General features: G+C 59.7%; 3 protein-coding genes across 4 annotated transcripts; 1 reads left to right on the forward strand and 2 right to left on the reverse strand.

Annotated features, from left to right (window-relative positions):
- Positions 1-86: 86 nt before the first annotated feature.
- Positions 87-8,453, reverse strand: RGS5 (regulator of G protein signaling 5). Its single transcript, XM_040564686.1, has 5 exons — positions 8,139-8,453; positions 4,556-4,666; positions 3,713-3,774; positions 3,437-3,603; positions 87-3,258 (listed from the first exon to the last, which is right to left on the reverse strand). The coding sequence occupies exons 1-5, from the start codon at positions 8,180-8,182 to the stop codon at positions 3,097-3,099; spliced, it is 546 nt and encodes a 181-aa protein (XP_040420620.1). The 5' UTR covers positions 8,183-8,453; the 3' UTR covers positions 87-3,096.
- A 3,550-nt stretch (positions 8,454-12,003) lies between these two features.
- HTATIP2 (HIV-1 Tat interactive protein 2) lies at positions 12,004-15,067 on the reverse strand. Its single transcript, XM_040564684.1, has 5 exons — positions 14,765-15,067; positions 14,565-14,672; positions 14,213-14,350; positions 13,014-13,075; positions 12,004-12,499 (listed from the first exon to the last, which is right to left on the reverse strand). Exons 1-5 carry the CDS (start codon positions 14,930-14,932, stop codon positions 12,274-12,276), a joined length of 702 nt encoding a protein of 233 aa, XP_040420618.1. The 5' UTR covers positions 14,933-15,067; the 3' UTR covers positions 12,004-12,273.
- Positions 15,068-15,378: 311 nt separating this feature from the next.
- On the forward strand, positions 15,379-18,556 carry LOC121073617 (1-phosphatidylinositol phosphodiesterase-like). Of its 2 annotated transcripts, none has more exons than XM_040564681.1 (3): positions 15,379-15,720; positions 16,000-17,156; positions 17,636-18,556. In XM_040564681.1, exons 1-2 carry the CDS (start codon positions 15,595-15,597, stop codon positions 17,083-17,085), a joined length of 1,212 nt encoding a protein of 403 aa, XP_040420615.1. In that variant the 5' UTR covers positions 15,379-15,594; the 3' UTR covers positions 17,086-17,156; positions 17,636-18,556. The 2 variants fall into 2 exon arrangements, with proteins under 2 accessions (XP_040420615.1, XP_040420616.1); XM_040564682.1 differs by having other exon boundaries at positions 15,582-15,720; positions 15,996-17,156.
- The last annotated feature ends 894 nt before the right edge of the window (positions 18,557-19,450 follow it).

Consider the following 19,450-nt stretch of genomic DNA (forward strand, 5'->3'; position numbering starts at 1 on the left):
GGAACAACTTTTGGGAGTGCTCTGTGGAAAGTAAGGACGTGCTGCCCCTTCAGTGCAAAGAGAAAAAATAGTCCATTGAGACGGTAGCAGAAATATATGTTTATATGTGGATTACTGAGTGGTACAAGAATGTGGGTTAACACAACCAGTTCCTCAGTGCCCACCAGCATCCCGCATCACCACTCAGGAGATCTGTCTAGTGGGAATCACACAGAGACCATCAAACTGGGAGACAGCTGCTTGGATGTGTAAGGAGCCTATCTGTTCCAACCTCAGTCCCATCCTTGGCTGGGCACTCGGCACGCTCCAGCCAGGGAGCCCAGGCCCGTGACCAGGGGCTGGGACGAGCCCTGGGACACCCCCAGCCCCCCGTGGGCAGCTGCAGCCATCCCATGCCGGGGCAGAGCTGGGCGATTCACCCTGTGGCAGGTGAGGTGCGAGGGCCCGGTCGCCAAATTAGCCAGGGCGCACGCAGCAAGCAATGCCCTGGCATTAACCCGAGTGCCCCGGGCTGCAGTGTGGGGTTGTCTTGCCCCACAGCAGAGAGGGTCCCCGGGCACCCCGCGTGCCTCAGAGCACAAGGTGTGCTGGGGCAGCGGGGTGTGCCAGTGCCAGGGCTGCTGATGGTCTGAGAGCACAGGGTGACTTCTGAGGGTGTTTGGGAAGACGTGCCTCTGTCAGCATCACCAGGGTGGATGGCCAAGGTTTCCTTTGGTGGTGTCGGGGACTGTGCTAAATCCTCTCACACTCATCCCTTAGATCCCAAGCACCGTATGCAAAAACTCTGCATCTGGACTCACTGACTCACTGGGGATCTGGCTGCCAACATTAAGAGTATGTATATGTGTGTGTGTATACTTATGTATGGATGCAACGGTATAGATGTATCATGTCATGTGCATAGTGCTCGTATATATGCCAAACTTGATAAGAGCAAGAGTGACAAAATACATGATGTATTTGCTACCAGAGATATGATGGTTGGTATTAGCCCACCTAAACACTTCTGGGCCTGCAGAAAGCTTGGCTGTGCGGTACAGGCATTGCTACATTTCCGAGCGAGCGTGCCCAGTAATTAGCCAAACGACCCTTCTACACAAACACAACTTCACAAGATCTCCAAAACACTTTGGGGGTCACATTTCGTGGCCACCCAGTCACTTCCTGCACCTGTTAAATCACACCTAAAGCAGGTTTCCGATATTTTCAGCAGAAGTCGAGCTGGGGTGGGATTCCCAGCGGAGCAGTTTCACCTTTCTGGCCTCCGGCTTTCTTTTCGGCACATACGTACCTGGTGCCACCTCCCTGCCCCGCGTGGAGCTGCTGCAGCCGGTGACATCCCAGGTTTTCATCCAGCAGAATCCAAATCTCAATTGTGTTGGTGTTCGACTGCGAAACGTGTGAGGGTATCTGGAAATAGCTGCCAAAGCACCAATGAAAATGAAAGGTCTGGGTCTTTCTGCAAGGAAGCCTGGTCGATTTCGCGCTTCTATGAGTAGCACCATGAGCAGGCAGAGTAAGTGTGCTGAACCCGCTTGTCACGGCACCACGTCGTGGAGACATTTGAGTGGTGGTGGGGATGCCCTGCGTGACCAGGGCTGCCCGAGCCCTCCTGCCCGGCTCCTGCTCTCCACGCACCCTTCTGGGGTGATCCCACACCTCCGGGGGACAGCTGAAACTGAAGCTGCCCCCAGGAGGTGCCCACCAGCCTCACGCCCTGCCGCTCCGCTCCGACTTCCCTGGCCGTTCACTTGACAGCAGAAAGAAGCCAGCGCCATGGGCACGCTTGTGGTCACCTTCATCTTTCCCTTGCCTCCCCTTCCCTGCCTGGGAAATGCAGCCCCCGTCCTGCGGTGTTTTCATTCCTCACTGCAGTGACAGCGTGCAAATATTTGGGGCTGGTGGGGCTTTGATCCGATTCTGAAAGTGTTGAAGAGGCTGCGTGGAGCCTCGTGATGAAGTTTAGTGGTCTGGGTCTGGTCCAAGCCGCTAGCAAGAAGCATGACCGCTCGCTTTGAATGGACGTGGCCAATCCCCGGCTGCGTGCTCCTCACACTCAGATGCTGCAGCAAGAAACCATTGTGGGGATGAGGACTCCAGGCCCCAGGAATAGGGCTCAGCACATTTGGTCAGAGAACTTGCCTATCTGGGGGTGAGTGAGGCCCCGGCGGCTTTTTGCAGTTGCCTTTGCCCCATCATCAGACAGCATTTGTTCTTGTAGCACACAGTGGGCTGCATTCGGATCGCTTGAAAAGATGCGGCCTTTTCATGAGACTGCCTTATGGATCACCTGCCCTGGGCAGAGAGGGGGAGACAGAAGAGAGAAGCAGGCTACACAAACTCAGCAGAGTTTGCCGTCTGTTCAAGAAGACAGGGTTTTATTTTTTGTATTTCCAACAACATTTTTGGCTTTGGCTTTGCTGTTTGATTTTTTTTCTTTTCTCCCCTGGAATTGGCTCTGACCAGTTTCGCTCAACAGCTTTCTTCTCCCCCAGCATGACTTTCTCCCCTCTAACCGGCGACCCTGGTTTGCGTTTGTGCAGAAGGATGGCTTTGGCATGCCTACTGCAGAGAAAAGCAACCGGAGCGAGAAGCGGCTGCAGCAGCATCCCTGAAGGTGCAACCCAAGCACGGCGCCAGCCACCGCAGTGGTGTGGCTCCGGGCACCAGGAGCACAGGTGGGGACTATGAGCTCGGTACGTAACACAAGCGGGCAGGAGGGCTGCGTTGCTAAAGAGTCCCGGTGTTTTGAACGAGTCGATCGTGCTTCATCCTCTGTACTGCCTCCAGCGGGGAGCAGATGGGCTGCCTCGCAGCCGTCCCGGCACACAGCCACCTCTGCCCTACGGCCGCGTGGCTGCTGAGCATCCCCGGGTGCTCCTGCTAGCTGCTCTTCTGCAGGGGAGGAAGGAGACTGTGGGAGGAGATGTCGGGCCTTCCAAGCGTCCAAAGCACTGGGGCAGGTGTTTAGCAACACTCCTGGGTGCTCCTGCAGGGTGGCGTCAGGAAAGCAAAGCGGCTACGGGAGGAGTAGGTGCTGAGACAGAAGCAGTAGGGCCGCCCGCAGGGAGTGCCTCGCACAGCCAGGCTGCATTGCTACTTGATTAACTCCTGATAAAACTCCGACCGCACAAATCTGGGCAGGGAGTCTTTCTCCATCAGGGCAAAGATCCTCTTCTGGGCCATGTCGAAGCTGCTCGGCGATGGCTCCACCAGGTTCTTCATGGTCATGGCCTTGGTGAAGTGGTCGATGTTCACCTGTGATGGGAGCGTGACGGGGATGGGGGCTCCACCTGTGTGAGGGGTGGGCCATGGCATCTCCAAGCCCTTGGCTGTGGCACAGCATGCCCTGCAGCCATCCCTCTCTTCTGGGACAGCATCATCCCAAAAACCCCTCATCCCCACCAGCACCATCCCCTGCCCCATGGTCACTGACCTCTTTGGGCGCCTCGGTCTGGATGAACTCCTCGTAGATCCTCTTAGCCTTCTCCGCCATCTTCACGGGGGACTTGGTCTTCTTGTAGTCCTCGCAGGCCACCCAGAACTCAGCGTTCTCCTCGCTGAACTCGGAGCGCAGGAAGCTGCGGAAGCTGGCGAGCCCGTCTGCGGGGGGCCGGGCACCGCTGAGCGCCAGGGGGGCCCCAAGTCCCCACTGAGCCCTGAGGGGACCCCGGGCGTGAGGGGACGTGGCCATGGGAAGGGGGGGACTTACAGGGGTTTTGCAGGAGCTTCTCCAGCGAGTCACGCCACTGCAGAGCCTCCTCCGGGGATGGCCTGAAGGGGGTAAAGAAAGCCCGGGTAGAGGGGCTGCTCGCCATGCAGCGGGCAGGCGTTCCCTTAGAAGCAGGGAGGGATGGAGGGAAGGGCTTTGGAGGCTGCAGAACCGGGGTGGTGGGTCACCGGGAGCTTTGATGCTCCGTTTAGGTACAACAAGGTGGGGTGACAGCGAGTCGGGGCAGAGGGATGGTGTAAGAGCTGCTGGGGCAGCAGCTCAGATGCCCAGGCTCGTGGTGAGGCTGGGCTGGGGGTACATGGGTGAGGCTATTGCCTACATCCAGGACACCATTCTGCTTTTAGATTTAAGCTAACATTTTCTGAAGGCTTGTTGTGCCTCCTGACACGCTTCTCCATCCCTCAAACTGCTAACCCTGCAGAACAAACCATCAGCCTCTCCAGCTACTCCTCTGCTTTGCTGTGTTATAGCTGTGGGATGCTGGAGAGCAGGGGCTCCGGGTGAAAGCAGCAAGGTGGGAACAGCTTCAGCATGCCCTGGGGCCGTGTCCTGGCTTGGGAACACGCTGCGGCCCCAGAGCCACCCGCCCCGCCTCACTAGCACTTCTGTGCCGTGGCGGATGACTCAGAGAAATCCGAGTGCCTCACGCCTCCAGCAAAACCTCTATCAGATGAACATGAAATCTCATCAAACACAAATTGAGTTTCCATCAGAAAGCTGGTTTCCACGCAGCCCAGCACGTCTCGGGCTGTGTGGCACCGAGCCCGCAGCCAGTGCGTGCACCGCGAGGAGCCCGCCGCATGCCACCAAGCCCCCACTCACTTCTGGGCTTTGGCCGGCTTCTCCGGCTTCTCCGGGTAGGGGATGATGAAGTCGATGGCCGAGTCAGGCTTCTGGAGGAGTGTGCCCAGCTTGGTCTTGATCTCCTTGGCCCTGCGGGGGGTGAGCAGAGGCAGGTCAGGTGTGGGGATGGGCAGGGGGCACACAGACGCTGGGGCAGCACAGCATGACCATACCGTGAGGCGCCGCGCCAGGCACAAAGCCGTGTAATTAATTACACGCCGACAAATGGGCCCTAATGCTGTAAAGGAGCCTGTCTGAGGCGTTTTGAGCCAGGCACTCAGAATTAGTGGCAGCTCTTGAGCTTGATCTCAGTACTTTGTCCCCATCTGCGGCCGGGATAATCGCATCACCCGAGCTGGCTGCTGTGCAGATGATTCAGGGGGTGTCTGTGCAGTTTCTGCAGCGCTGAGCCCAGACGAAACGAGAGAGCAGCCTGCCCGGTGCCCCTCCGGTGCTGCACCCACCCGCCAGCCCTGCAACACCAACCTCTGCGCCCACCAAAATGCGGGGCAGCGCTCCCTGCCTCGTCCCTGCTGGCCCCGACCCTCCCAGGCACTCACGCCTGGGGGCTCCCTCCTTTCTAGGCATTTTTGTAAGGACTATAACATTTTTTTTTCTCTTGTGCCTGCAGCAGGGAGGGTCCTGCAGACCCGGAACCCCCAGGTGCTGCTCTGGAGCCCCAGCACAGTGCGGTGATGGAGGCCACGCTGCAGCTCCCCAGCTCAGGGCTCGCTGCGCTTCTCTCGGCTGTTTATTTTCACATGCCTTCTGTGTAAGATTGTTCTCTTGCTATGTCTGCTATTTCACTGCCATTCCTCTTATTCATTTACTTTTCCCTGTCTGCACAACTCTCTCACTGTTTTGCCCGCCAGGCTCCGTGGGTGAACGCTGGGGACCTGGCATGGGCTCCGCTCCTGCCTCCACTGCAGGCACCTGCCTCCGACAGCGACCCTCGTGTGGAGCCCAGGAACCCAACTGTTTTCTCAGAAAATGTCAGCGGCTGCAGGGACAGTTTCTGTTCCTCATGCTTCCAAGAAAGCTTGGGTCTTGCCTGGAAGGAGCAGGACCTTGGGTGAAGGGTGATGAGGTCCCCACGCTCCCCGCACTGAGGTGTCCCCGGTGCAGTGATGCTGCCATGCACAGCTCATCATGGTCCCTCTGATAAATAAATGGGATGTGGCCTCTGGCTAACCAGCGGGCACTGCTACGTCGCGAAGGGGGGAACAGGACCAGCAGTCTGTCCCTTCGGAGCAGGACACGGTGACACCACTGTCCCTCTGCGGACCGACCTGTGCTCAAGGTACGGAGGCACTCAAGGGTGGCTTCGCACAGCCACAGGTGCTTCCCCGGAGGACACTTAGACCTTGTTCAAAATCTTGCCATCAAATTCCTGCCCTGTGACAGCGACTTATGGCCAACGTCTGTTGGGCTCTCAGGGTGCTAACGAGCCTGGCTGGCCCTGAGCAGCCCCAGCTGAGCCCCAACCCGGGGGCTGCATTTAAGCTCAGCCCCGGAGGCAATCCTTCCCCAGGTTGTGTCCTGGGGGGCTTGTCTCCAGCCTGGCCTGGTGGACCTCAGAGCTGTGTCCTGTCCCTGGGCAGCCCTGGCCCTACTTCATGCTTGGGCTGTTGAAGAACCACCAGTGTCTGCTTCCCCGCAAGTCCCTGCTGATGTGGGGACAGGAGCAGGAATCTCCCCACCCTGAGTACATCCTGGGCTCAGTCGGGAAAGTCCAGAAACAAGGAAGCCTGTCAAAGGGAGGCAAGAAAGGACAGCCAAAAGGGCTGAGCGCTCACAGGCAAGCAGGAGGGCAGGACTATTTAAAGGCACCATCCTGGAGTCCTCAAGCAGATGTCTTGTAAGTTTTTAGGAAGGCTAAACAGCAGGGTAAAAAAGGCAGCTATAAACAAACAGAAATTCTCCCAAAATCCCAGAGCCGCGTCCACGTGAGATGAATCAAGACGGCCATAAACCATGCAAGGTTAAGTGTGAAAACAAATGGGAGCAAGCCAAGAAAAAGTCTGAGAAACAGCTTCCAAAAGACATTAAGAGAAAATATGGGCTCTGTCAAACATATCAGGAGCGAGATGCTAGCCAGGAGAGGCTCGAACTTAGAAAACAAAACAAAGAAGCTCAAAGAAATTATAGCTGAAGAACTGCAGCTCTTAGTTTGAATCCAGGCAGAAAAGCCTCCGGAGCTGTTTCATGGGGAAACCTTCCTTTGTATGGGATCTGCTTCAAATTCCAACGTTGCGGGAGAGGCTGGGAGTGAGTGCAGGTCCCCTGCCCCACGGTGGCCACCCAGGAGACTTCATGGGAGCGGGGAGGGAGATGCTGGCGTGTAACATCCCCATGAAAGCTTTCCTGGGATGTACCGTCCCTTGGGAGGGGGGGAAGGCCCTGGGAGACTCGGGGAGCTGCCGAGCTGCATGGCTGATTCCTGCAGGAGCATGTCAGCAGCAGCCGGCGCGGTGGACGCATGGACAAATATGGAATGCTGGCGAGGAGGCAGCTGGCGGCAGGAGGAGGCTCCCGGCGGCCCCTTCCGCAGAGCACGTGCCCTGGGGGGGCTGGAGGGCCTGACAGACCCTCGGTGAGACCTGCCCTAGGGCTCTGCAGACCCCAGGAGGCTGCGGGAGGAGAGGCCGCCTTATGGAGGATGATGGTGTGGGGAAGGTAGGAGCCAGCGCGTGGGGGCATGTGGGGCCTGCTCTCTGGTGAGGTGGGGGCTCACCCGTGGGGGGTGAGCCGTATCCTGACCAGGGCAGGTGTAAGGCCTGAGAGGTCTCCGTGAGGGCAGGGGGAGGTGGTCCTGCTCTGCCCGTGCCCACAGCCCTGTGGTATCTGCTCCACCCCCGGTCAATTTGGCTTGGACCCAAGGGAGCAGTAGGGTCCCACGTTACCCCTCGTGCCTTGATGGCTGTCAGCCTGCTGAGGGGCAGCATCAGACTCCTGTGTCCATGAGGAGGGGGTCTCGTGTGACCTGGTTCCCGTCTCAAAGCCAGCACTGAGCATCTCTGCAGTGCCAAGAAATCCCCGTGTTCAAAAGTTTCACCAACCTTCCTCCTCTGGCAGAGCCCCCACTGCCTCGGGGATGCCCCAGCCTCCCGCAGCAGCCCCCGCGCTGCTTTCAGCAGTGCCCACGGAGAGCCCCTGGCTTCCCGGAGCCCCAGCCCCCTGAGGAGCCTTTCCTCCTGCACCAGAGCCACAGATGTGGATGCTGAGGGCAACGCAGGCAGCGAAAGAGGATTTTGAGGCACTTCAGAGCTAGGGCTGTGCTTGCTGCAGAGAGACAGCTGCTTTCCTGCCTTTCCCCCATTGCAGATTGCAAACCCGAGATCCACGGCAGAGCGATATAGCGCAGATGGGGGAGGTTTCCAAACCAGACAGGAGAGTTCGGGATGACGGCATCACGGCTCATCCCACCAGCTCCAAGCCACCCTCAGCATCCCCCCAAGCAGCAAGCAGCCCCGTCCCGTCCCGTCCCATCCCATCCCTCTCGGTAAGCGACACCCGTCCCTTGCTGCCAGTGGCCCGGCACCGCGGGGCTGACAGCTCTCACCTCTCCAGGCATGTGTGGGGCAGCGCGGCCAGCCCTTTGCACATCTTGGCACGCTGTGGCTTCCTCAGCTGCAAGAAAAGGGTGAGCAACGGCTGCGGCTCGGTCTGTGGCCCGGCTCCCCCTGCGCTGGCTTTATAGCGCCGGCAGCTGGACCCCCGCCAGCCCCCCCAGCGCCGTCCCGCCGCAGCTGGCCCCGGCCGCCTCGGGCTCTTGTTTTCTCCTCTCTCGGCTCACAGGGGGAAATACGTGTGCCTGGGGTGAGGCCGGGTGACAGCAGCGCGAGGGCCGAGCTGCGCTTTGGGGAGCTCCAAGAAAGCCACAAGGTTTCCTCTTGGTGGTACGTCAGGCTCCCAGTCAGGGGTTGGAAGGGGGGCTAGAAATGTTGTGTTGAAGTGAGCTTTATTTTTTTTTCCGTGAAAAATATTTTCATGAAAATCAACGGGCTTAGGAGAAGATTTTGCTTTTGATTTAAAGGTTGTGGTTAATGTCAAAACCTCCATGTTTTCAGCAGTGTGAGTATTGGTTGGTGGGTAACAGGCTTGCTCTAAAACCAATTCGTTTCCGTGTAAACATAAAAAAAAAATAATCTTTTAACAATAACAAATGTTTCAGCTTCATCTGATAGCGATGCTTTGATAAGGCCAAAGCAGATTCCTGCCCAGAATTTTGTTATTTTGGTAACTCAGTTGGTTTTCTCATCTCCTTCCATACCAGTAAAGCACCCGAGCCCCCAGCTGCCTGTGGAGAGGAGAGCGATGCCTGAGCAGGGACCTGAGCTCGTCCTGTGCAGCATGACAGCTTTTGTCTCGGGTCAGGTAAGTTCCCTTTGGTTCCTCCCCTAAAACTGGAAACCACGGAGCCAATGCCTGCCTGTGGCCAGGGCATCCATGGCACGAGTTCCTCCTGGCCTCAGCCAGCACGGTGTAGGGGCAGCCCTGGAGGGCAAGGCTGCCAGACGAGGGGCAAATCCTGGCTCCAAAGGCCCTGGCACCAAAGTCCCTGGCTCTAAGGCTGCCCTAATATTTGCTGTAGATGCCTTGGCCAGGAGTGATTGTGCTGAGAGCAGTGACCTGCCTGCAGGGCAGTGCACACCCACTGACCACCAGCAATAACCAGCTCTGGGTAATTTCAACCCCCAGCTAGCAAGGTGTTTGTGGCTGAGCCACTAACCGGCTTCCTACAGCCCCCAGACGAAATGGGGCAACAACTCGTGCTTTAACAGCTTTTGAAGTGGTGAGGGTGAGCGTTGGCTGCTCCAGACATTTCCCTCCCAGCTTCCAGATCTGCCACCTGCCCTGTGTTCATGAGTGGCGGTGGGAGCATGCATCCCTGTGCTTTGCTGGGTGCCCTGAGCAGCCCTTGCTGCCCACCCACTGCTCTGGACCCCAGGGCACCAGCACCTTGGATGGCCCTGAGCTGCCCCACGCCCCAGGGCTGCATTTAGGCTCATCCTGGGACACGCTTTCCTTCCCTGAGCAGTGTCAGAGCTGTGCCTGCCTGTCCCTGGGGCGGATTTGGGGCCTGTCTCATCTGATGATGGCAGGGTCATCTGTCTGGGGACAGCCCGGGGCCCCTTTGCCAGCAGCTGTGCTGTGGGACTTGAGCCCTGCGGGGTGTGCTGCGCTGTGCCACTCGCCTGCAGGTGACATTGCCACCCGGCTGGGTCTGGGGGGAGCGTGGCTGGCGGGGGCAAGGCGGTTCTCACAGCTCCCCGGCCGGGAGGGCATCGGGGCCATGAGAGCCACACGGGAAGCCTTGCGCCCGGCTGCGGAGCCATGGGGACGGGGGTTGTTTTTTCCTCATTAACCTCCAGCAATAAAGCCAGCGTCAGAAATCCCAGGGGAGCTGGGATCTGTGGGATCAGGCGGTCTGCGTGGACGTCGTCCAGCAGACACCGAGCAACCTTGCGTGCTCTCCTTCCAGCTGCAGCCCGGAGCACGGCTCCCACCGTGCCGACCTCCTCCTGCTCACAGGGGTGCGGGGGTTCTGCCCTGGCTGTTTCGGGGGGTCTGAGCACCGAGGGGTGCCCATCTCTGCTCCTTCAGTCCCGGGTGGGCCAGGAGGGGCTGGGGAGATGCTGCACGGTGCCCATCCGCTGAGCAAAAATGAGGGTTGCACAGAAATAGCACTGGCGTTTTCTGCAGACCTTTGTCTAGGAATAAATGTTTGTTTTGTCCGTTTCAAGGCTTTATAGTGCTAAGAAAATATTTCCAATCAGAAATGCACAGACCTTCCTTTTCTTCCCACGACAGCTTAATTTCTTTAAGAGCCCTTTTGGGAGAGCTTTGTGGAAACCCAAATGCACCCTGAGGACCAGACCGTCTTATGTACACAGCGGCCCATTTCCTCAAAAAGCAGCAAAGGTTTGTGCTTCCTAACTGCCCCCTCAAAAGACATGCGGAATCTCCCATTGCACCATATTTATTCTGGTTTCTGTTATTTCAAGACTTTATTATCCTTTCTAACAACTTGCCTTTTATAGAACGCCATCTTACTGCTTTGTAGCTTCCTGGTTCCCACTGGAACTTTTTGAAAATTAGCATCACATTTAACTACATTTCCTTTTTAATGGAAGGATCACTGTCGTTCTCACCCAATTCAGTGTTTTCCAGTTCATCTGAGTGCTCCTTCTGGCACTAGCATTTTTCTTTTTTTAGCTATGTGCTCTAAAAATGTAGTTAAAAATCATTTTTCCCCCAGTGCGTTAAGACAGTCATGCAAACACGTTCCCCAAAGGAATGATGGTAGTGTGAGCCTGTTCGCGACCAAGGCTAATACAAGTAACTGATTAAGCTCTCCTGTGATGGCTCCTTCATATACCCTGATTGTGTCCTGTCCCCCCGGGCTCTCTGGAGAGTTTTTTGCTTCTCACACAGTCATGATTAATTTTTATACCTTCAGGATGCCTTTCTCAAACCTCCTGGGGCCTGTCTTTTACTTGTAACTTTCCAGAGTTTGTATTCTTTATTTTTACTCTCATCTGTTTGCAGTCTTCACTTCTTTGAAGGTCTTGTCACCTCAAGTGTTCATTTATACTTGCCTGTTTAAGCACAGCATCTTTTCTTAAAACCTCTGAGCACTGGCACGTAGTTCCGTCAATGCAACCCAATCCTGCATGTTTAAACGGCCTTCCTGCTGCACAACCCTCAGCACCTCTCCGATGTTTGTGTGCTATTCCTGGCCAGCCCACCTCACATTTCCCTTTTTAAATTAAGTATTACTCTCCAGGTATCCCTTTTGCACTCACAAGGGTGGTCTGACCAGGACAAATGCTCAGTGGCCTTGCCTTTGTTAAAACACGAGCTAAGCCAGGCGTTGCTCTGGTGCAGCCCCCAGCATCCTGCCCCTTCCTCCTGCCATGTCCCCGAGGTACCAGCCCGCCGATCCAAATACTTGTGCGGGAGGATGGAGACGAGGGACCTCAGCTCCCTTCCGCTCTCCCCATCCAAGTCACTGACACACGAGCCACGGGGAGGTCGAAGAGGAGAAAACCCTGGAAAGCTGCACTGCCCGGGGCGCTGGGACTGCGGCCAGCAGGGAACGCAGGAGTCACGTAAGGCCCCGTCCCAGCTGCGGAGCCACTGCGGTTCTTGACCCCGCGGGAGGCCTGAGAACAGCTGCAGTGGCAGGAGCTGGGGCACAGCGCAGCCCCCTGCGAGGCAGCGGGGTCCCTGGGCAGCCCCGATGGCCCCGGCTCCTTCACCCTGACGGCAGAGCATGAGGACACCCTGCGCTCCTCCCTCCCTCCTCTGTGCTCCTGCCCACCTGCGTTCCGGGAGGTGTCACCACAAGGTGCACTCTGTGAGCCGACCCAGAGGGGCTGGCAACGCACAGGTGCAATTTCAACACGGGGCTGGCACAGACAGACCAGTCACAGGATTTTATTCGAGGCCTCAGTTCAGAGAAGTGTTTGAGTTATACAACTCTTACCCAGCTTTGCGTCCCAGGTTCAGGAAGCAGAGCACCGTTTCTCCTCACCCACCAGCGTTTGGCAGAATGGGCTGCCTCATGAAGGAGCACACGTCTGGCTCCCCGACACCCACGCAAATGCCCCACTGCTCTCCCACGCACTCATTCTTGGCTCAGAAGAGAACCTGGAAGGTGAGCCAAGCACTTCTTGCCCACCCGTTTTGCCCTATGTGCCCAGCTGTGGCTCTGCCTTTCCCAGCTGATGGATGGCCTTGTTCTCCAGCACCTCCACCTTCCCCCTGCCCGGCTGCAGCACGCTGGCCACCATTGCCCTCGCCACTGTTTCCACGGGCACCGAGTAAGCGGTGGGGAAGAGCCAGGCCACGACTCCCAGAACGTGCTGGGCGATCCACTCCATGGGGCGGAACTCCTGGCGCGCGCACAGCAGCACCCTGCGGGGTGAGGAGACACGGGTCAGGTTGCAAAGCCAGAGACCAACGTCCCCCACTGTGCTGGAGGACCAAGCCCAGCTTAAAAACCTGCACGGGGCCTGAAATGTGACTGGGCTGGGACACCAAACTTCTTTCCCTATGGTGCTGCCAAAGCCAGGATGCTGGTTCTCCCAGGTAGAGTATGGGGGAAAGCAACCCCCCAACATAAACTGACCTCCAAGTGAGGTTAAGCTTTTCCTGGTGTACCCCAACCACTGCTTTCAACTCAAGCCTCTACTGTCACGGGGTATGAAGTGAGCTTTGGGAAGGGCTGTGGGGAATGGCCGTGCTCGCTCCCTGCTGTGGTGGGGAAGGGGTGCAGGCAGGAGCTGTGCTTGCACCAGGGGCTTTCCCCGCTTCCTTCCCCAGCCCTCTCCTTCTGTATCCTGCCCGTGGTCCCATCTCCCAGCCCCCTGCACCAGAGCCCTGTGCCTCCCCCTGGCAGAGGCCGGAGGGCTGCTCCCATCATACTCACGCTGGCCGGAGAATGGTGCAGTGATCAAAGCCAACAGCCTGGACCAGCTTCTCCACTTCTCCCTGTCGCAGGAGGGACAAAATGAACCGAGGGTGACCACAAGCACCACCTCTACCACCCCGTGAATACCTCGGTGCTCAGCCTTGCAGCACCTCAGTCCCCTGTGAGTATCACCTGACAGATGATTGGTGTGTGCTTGTAAGGTGTGTAATCCTCCTGATAAATCAGGAGAGGAGGGTTACAGGAGAAAGGGCACAGGGTGCCCAAAGAGGCAGGAGACCAGCTAGGTGTGGCTGTGGGCAAAGGTCTCTCCTCTCCCAGCGTGACAAACCCAGGGCTGCAAACATCCTCGAGGAGAGGAGCTTCTCAGAGGGCAGGGAAGGAAGAGCCACAGCTGATCCTGCCCAAAATGTAAAATATTTTGCCAAGAAGCCAACTGCTAAACTGGAAGGCAGGGCGGCTGTTCGGAGGGACCACCACAGGGTGGGTCAGCAGGGGCCCCAAAAACGTCAGTAACGATAAAAGCAAGGCCAGGCGCTGCCTGGACAGAGAGCAGCTCTCCAGGAGAAGGAATTGTGTGGAGCTGGGTCCGTGACGGACAGCTGAGCATCAGTCAGCAGCGCACCCTTGCAGCCAGGATGTAAACTACAAGGGGGGCTGCAGCGCGTGCATGGCTGGCGGGGCGAGGGACGTGGGGACACAGTGTCTGGACTCTGCCCAGCCTGGGCATGGCCAGCAAGGGGACACTGCCAGGCAGGAGCGAGTCCTGCAGGTGTTGGGGACGTACGGGGAAGAAGACTTTTGTGATGGATTCGGTGCAGCCCAGGTAGTCCCCAGGGCTGCTGTCCCTGGGTAGTTCATATCTCAGTGGCACCCACCCTGAGCCTCCTGATGGCTGTGTAGCCACCACTGCTTGGAGCAGAGGTGGGAGGGGGGGCTCCAGGGGGCCTGTCTTGCCCAGACCTTTCTGGTGGCTCTCAGAGGTTCTCAGGATGCTGTGTGCAGGGCGTTTGCTGGTTAGGACACTGCAGGTGACACTGCTGTCCTGCCACGCCTGTCCCCTGAGCTCTCTATTCCCAGCATCAGGACCCTGGGGCCATTTGGATCTCCTCTGACCTCAGCCCCGGCTTCGTTCCCAAGTGTCCTGGCATTTCCTGACCCCCTGGGCTTCAGGAGCCCACCCCGGCTTCCCTCCTCACCTTCACCTGCAGGTAGAGGAAGCGGCTGTGCTCGTTGGCGCCCTGCGAGGACTGCAGGACGAAGTGTTTGCAGCCCCCTGCCCGTGCCAGCTCTGCTGCCTGCACCACGTAGTCCCGGTCCACGCGGACGAAGCCATCCTACAGCAGAGCAGGAGAGCAGGATCAGTGCAGACGGGGGCTCCCCACCGCTCCCCCACCCCCTGGGGCAGGGCTGCCCAGTGAGACCACCCCATCGAGCAGCACCCCACAGCCATCCAGGAACAGCAGTGCCCGCAGTGTGTGCCCCATGACCAAGCAGGGGGGCGCTCAGTGACCCCCCCGGGGCTGCCAGAGGGACGGGTGCCCCACTCACAGCGCCCGCCTTGCTCCGGGTGGTGCCCAGGCAGCAGAAGCCCACGTCGTGGCCCCGGAAGGCGGTGGCGTGCTCGCTCAGCCGCTCAAAGTCCACCACCACCTGCTCCTGTGGGGACAACACTGGGCTCAGGGGGGAGCTGGCACCTCCAGCACCCCCCCCCCCACCCTCCAGCCCTGCCACCCCCGTCCCCACCGCACCACGGCCGTGCCGCTCTCCTCGGCCAGTCTCAGGCGGCGCCGCCCGATCACCGTCACCCTGGCGAAGAGCCGCCGTGCCTGCAGCTCCCTCAGCAGCGCCCGCCCCGTCGCCCCTGAGGCCCCCAGCACGAAGCAGGATCTGGCCCCGCTGCCGCCCGCCGCTGCCATGATGGAGGGCCGCGCCGCGCTGCAGGCCGGGCCGTGCTGCCGGTGCTTTCCCCGCCCGGCTGTCCTCAGTGCTCCTCCCCGCTGCCACAGCTGGTGTGCTGCCAGGATCCCGGCCTGCAAAGTGCCGGCTTTGTCACGTTCGTGTCACGCTCGGCAGAAAGTGTCCCGGAGGCTGGCCCCGCTCGGGTCTCCGTGCCCCCCACTGTGAGATGTGGCCAAGCAGAGCAGTCACGGGAAGGATGTTCAGAGGGGTCAGTGACCCGCCAGGTTTCGAGCCCCTCAAAAACCATGGGGTTTGGTGCGCACTGCCAAGCGGGGTGCTCTGCCAAGCTCAGAGTGGCAAGGGGGTGGCAAGGGACAGCCGTGTCCTCGGGGCAGGAGGTGAGTCACCCCCTGGGGGGCTGGCTCAGGACTGGCCATGGGGCTCACACCTCAGCGGTGACGGCAGCCCTGACCGGCTGTGCCTTTCCGGGCACAGACAGCTCCAAGGAGCCCCAGGGAGCCCGATCCCGTTTGTCCTGATTCCTGGGGAGGGAGGTGTGGAGGCCTGAATGGCTCCTTTCGGGATCAGCCCAGCAATTTTCCAGCCCGGCGCGTCAGCTGAGCACTCTCCTTAGCGAGGACTGAGCCTGAATCCCCGGAGCACGTGCCACGTGCGGGACATGACGCGCGTCATGAGTGTCGCCCGGTTAATGGCCAGCATCCCGCTCAGCCTGCCAGTCGCAGCCTGCACCCCCGGCTGTGTGCCCCACCCAGCAGGCTGCACTTGGTGCCACCGGCAAACCCAGGTGGGTGCAGAGGGGGAGGCCAAAATACACCGGGACTGGGGGGAAACGGGGCACCGCAGCCCCAGGCTGGGCAAGGAGCCCGGGGAGCTGGGCGAAGGGAGCTGTGGGTGCAGGCGGGGGTAGATGTGGGGTATGGGCTTGTGGGGGGTGGCTCTGGGTGTGTGTGGATGCGGTTTGCTTGAGAGCAGGAGGGAAATTGTGTGGCATGGGGTTTGGACAGTGGTGGGGGCCATGCGGTGCTCTCTCCCTGGCTCACGGTGCTGCTTCTCCTCCAGGTAGGTCTCGGTGGTGCTGGCCTGGTGCCAGGGCACCCGTGCTCCCCGCGGCATGGATGCGTGGTGCCGGCACAACGCTGCATTCGACTGCATGCCCCAGCCGGCAGCCTGCTGCCCCGACTGGATGGCGGGGCTGCCTGACGCCCTGCCCCTCTCTCGCCTCTCCATCCCTGGCACGCACGATTCCCTCAGCCTGTTCGGCGGCCGGCGCCTGCGGTGCCAGAGCTGGGGCCTGGAGGCCCAGCTGGCGGCCGGCGTGCGCTTCTTGGACGTGCGCTGCAAGCTGGAGCGGGGCGAGCTCCGCGTCTACCACCTCTGCACCTTCCAGCGGGCCAGCCTGCGGGGCGTCCTGCGCCGCACCCTGCGCTTCCTCCGCGCCCACCCCGGCGAGGCCGTGCTCATGCGCATCAAGGAGGAGCTGCCCTTCTTCTCCCGGCCCGGCTTCGCTGCCCGGCTCCAGCGCTGCTTGCTGGAGGAGGGACGGGGCCGCCTGTGGTGCCGCGAGGAGGTGCCCACGCTGGGCCAGGTTCGGGGCAAGATCGTGGTGCTGGAGGCGCTGGAGCAGGCGGTGCTGGGCATCCCCTACGAGCAGCTGAGCATCAGTGACGCCTGGAACGTGCTCTCCCTGGAGAGGAAATGGGCCCGAGCGCGGCGGCACCTGGAGGCGGCGGCCAGCGGGGACCCCACCAAGATGCACCTCACCTTCTGCTCCGGCAACGGGCTCTTCACCTGCCCCGAGGAGGTGGCCCGCTTCGTCAACCCCCGCTGCTACCGGCACCTGTGGCGCCGGTCGGGGCAGGCGGTGCGCTGGGGGGTGGTCATCATGGACTTCCCCGGGGCAGGCCTCCTCCGGCTCATCGTGGAGAGCAACGCCCCGTGGGCGAGCGGGCATGTCGCAGCGGCACCCAGCACCCCCGCGGCACCCCGGCGGCGGAGGGGACGGGCGCTGCGGGCGGCACCGCTGGGGCCGGCGTCCCCCGTGCCGCTGCCAGCCCCACGCATCCGCCGAACGACATCGGTGCCCTTGGGGAAGAAGAGTGGCCGTAGTTCCCGTGCGGCACCGCGAAGCCTTCGTGTGACGGCTGTGTGACAGCGCCGGGGCCGGGTCGGAGCCAGGCAGCCGCCAGCTGCCCCTGTGCATCGCGTCCCACCAGGAGCCAGGTACGGTCTCGGTGTGGGGGGAGCGAAGCCTGGTGTAGGTCTGGCTCCGTGAAGTCCCCAGCAGAGCAGCAGGGATGGGGTGGAGGGGGAAGATCCTGTCCTGCCTCCCCTTGGGACCGGTGAGTCCACCTGGATGTGCCCTGCAGCACAGCCCTTGCCCTTTCCATGAATAATAAAAAGAAGCTAGGAAATCATTTCCTACGTTTCCTTGCCATTTCCCAGCAGAAAAGTGCAAAATAGCATGGAAAAGCCCCTTTGCTTTTCCTGCTTAGCAGCAAAAGAGCCCGTAGCCCTCTGTCCACTGCCAAAGCACAGTGAAATTGGTGTTTGCAGCCATCTTGCTCTTAGACCACAGCTGTGGGAGGCCACAACATGGGGAAGGAGGAATTAATTTCAAAGGTGACAACAAAATGTTGGGAACATCCTTCCCCTCATTATTTTAGGTGGGTTTTTTGTTTGTTTGTTTGTTTTTCTTGCAGGGGCTTGCCCCCAAAGTCAGGACTGTTAGAGAGAGGCAACTTCAACCAACCCTGCAATGGCAGGGAGAGAAGGCAGGAGAAATGTCCCCGTCGCTCTGCTCATCCTGCAGGCACCCGGGGACAGCAGCGAGGAGAGGAGAGGAGAGGAGAGAAGAGGAGAGCTTTCCAAGGAGCAAGGAAGGAGGGTGCCTGCAGGGGAGGGCTCAGGTGACACGGACATCCCCTCCCGTGTACCTGGGCCAGGTACAGGGAGGTGCCCCGTGCAGAAGGGAGTTTTCCATGGCTGGTGCATTCGGCACACACGGAGAGCTGGTCGGACAGAGTGAAGGGGAGTAAACCCCCACCCACCTGCAGAAAACAACCCGGTGATTTAAATAGTGACTGGGGAGCTGCAGGACACCCAAGCTACATGGAGCAGAAAGAGAACCAAGATCTGTTTGGTGCAGAAAGCACCAAACCGCTGACCGCGCTCAACAAGGAGGGGTCAGAAAGCACTAGGCAGGGTGCTCACCCAGGACTGGTGAGAAGAGGAAAGCTCAGCCCCGGCCTGCCAAAAGGTGAAGAACACGCTCAAGGATGCTTCTGTGTCAGGGAAAAATAGAGCTGGCCTCGCTGCGTGTGTACGGGTGCCTCAGGATTTCCTGGCAGGAGGAGAGGACATTGTTTGCTCCGCAGAGGCTGGCTCTGGCTGGACATGAGGCTCTCACTGCTGAGTGCGTTCATCCGCTCCCCCTGGGTGGCTCTGCTCGGGAGCTGCCGTGGCCGAGGAGCGAGGGGATGGGGCCAGATGTGAGGGAGGGGAAGGGGCAGAGAGGCCCAAAAGCACACTGGGGGTGATGGGCGGGGGAACCCACCTCTGGGCTTGCCCTGTTAGACATGGGAAGACTGAAATCGTTCACTGCATTAAAACAGACTGTCCAGACGTGTCAAAAGCACTGGTGATGTCCGGGGTGGCACGAGCCAGGCAGGGTGCTGGCAGAGCTGCTGCAGCCCCCAGGAGGGGTCACAGCACAGTCGGAGGGGACAGGGGGGGACAGGATGCCTTGAGCTCCGTGCACCCACCCTGCACCCTGGCGGGCAGCACCACTTGTTTACTACGTACCATGCCAGCAGCAAGATAACCTTGGCGTTATCTACGCCCCCGGCATCCTGTTTGGCAAACCCTTATCCGTGCCAGGCACGTGATGCCGCAGCCAGGCGCCAGGGAGCCAGCCTGCAGGGGTGCACGGGTGGCAGCGATGTCCAGCCAAAAACTCTCCATTACCTGGGTCGCGGGGCAAAGGTGGGAGGCTGAGAGCTCTGCTGCAGCAGGGGTCAAAGAAATGGCTCTGAGAGGGGTCAGCAGGCAATGGGACCCAGTGGGGTGGGCAGGGGGACTTGCCCCAAACCCCCCTGACCCCTCAGATGGAGTTTTTCACGCTTCGTGGGTGCCCAGGGACATCTTGGGGACAACCCCATCCTTCTGGCCCAGCTCCTCCTCGCTACCATCTCACCCCGCGCTGGTCGGGGTGGCACTTGGATAAACATGTTTTCCTGTGGCCAAACTGTTCTCGCTTTCAAGCCGTGAGAAAGATTTTATCGGGTGCTCCTTTCCCCCGGGGCTGCGGGCCAGGCATCACGCTGGAGGGGCCACCGCGGCAAGATGCACCCAGAGGCACCTTGCGGCTCAGGACCCCCTTTGGGACAAAAAGCACCCCCGGGGGCTGCAGGGGTCCCCAGGAAGGTGCCCGTGGTATCACCGGCAGCAGCCGGGCTGTGTCAGGGTGAGTCGGTTCCTCTGCGGTTTGCAGGGGAACATTGCGCAAGGAGGGCAAT

This window comes from Cygnus olor, chromosome 8 (assembly GCF_009769625.2).
Source record: "Cygnus olor isolate bCygOlo1 chromosome 8, bCygOlo1.pri.v2, whole genome shotgun sequence".
NCBI lineage: Eukaryota > Metazoa > Chordata > Aves > Anseriformes > Anatidae > Cygnus > Cygnus olor.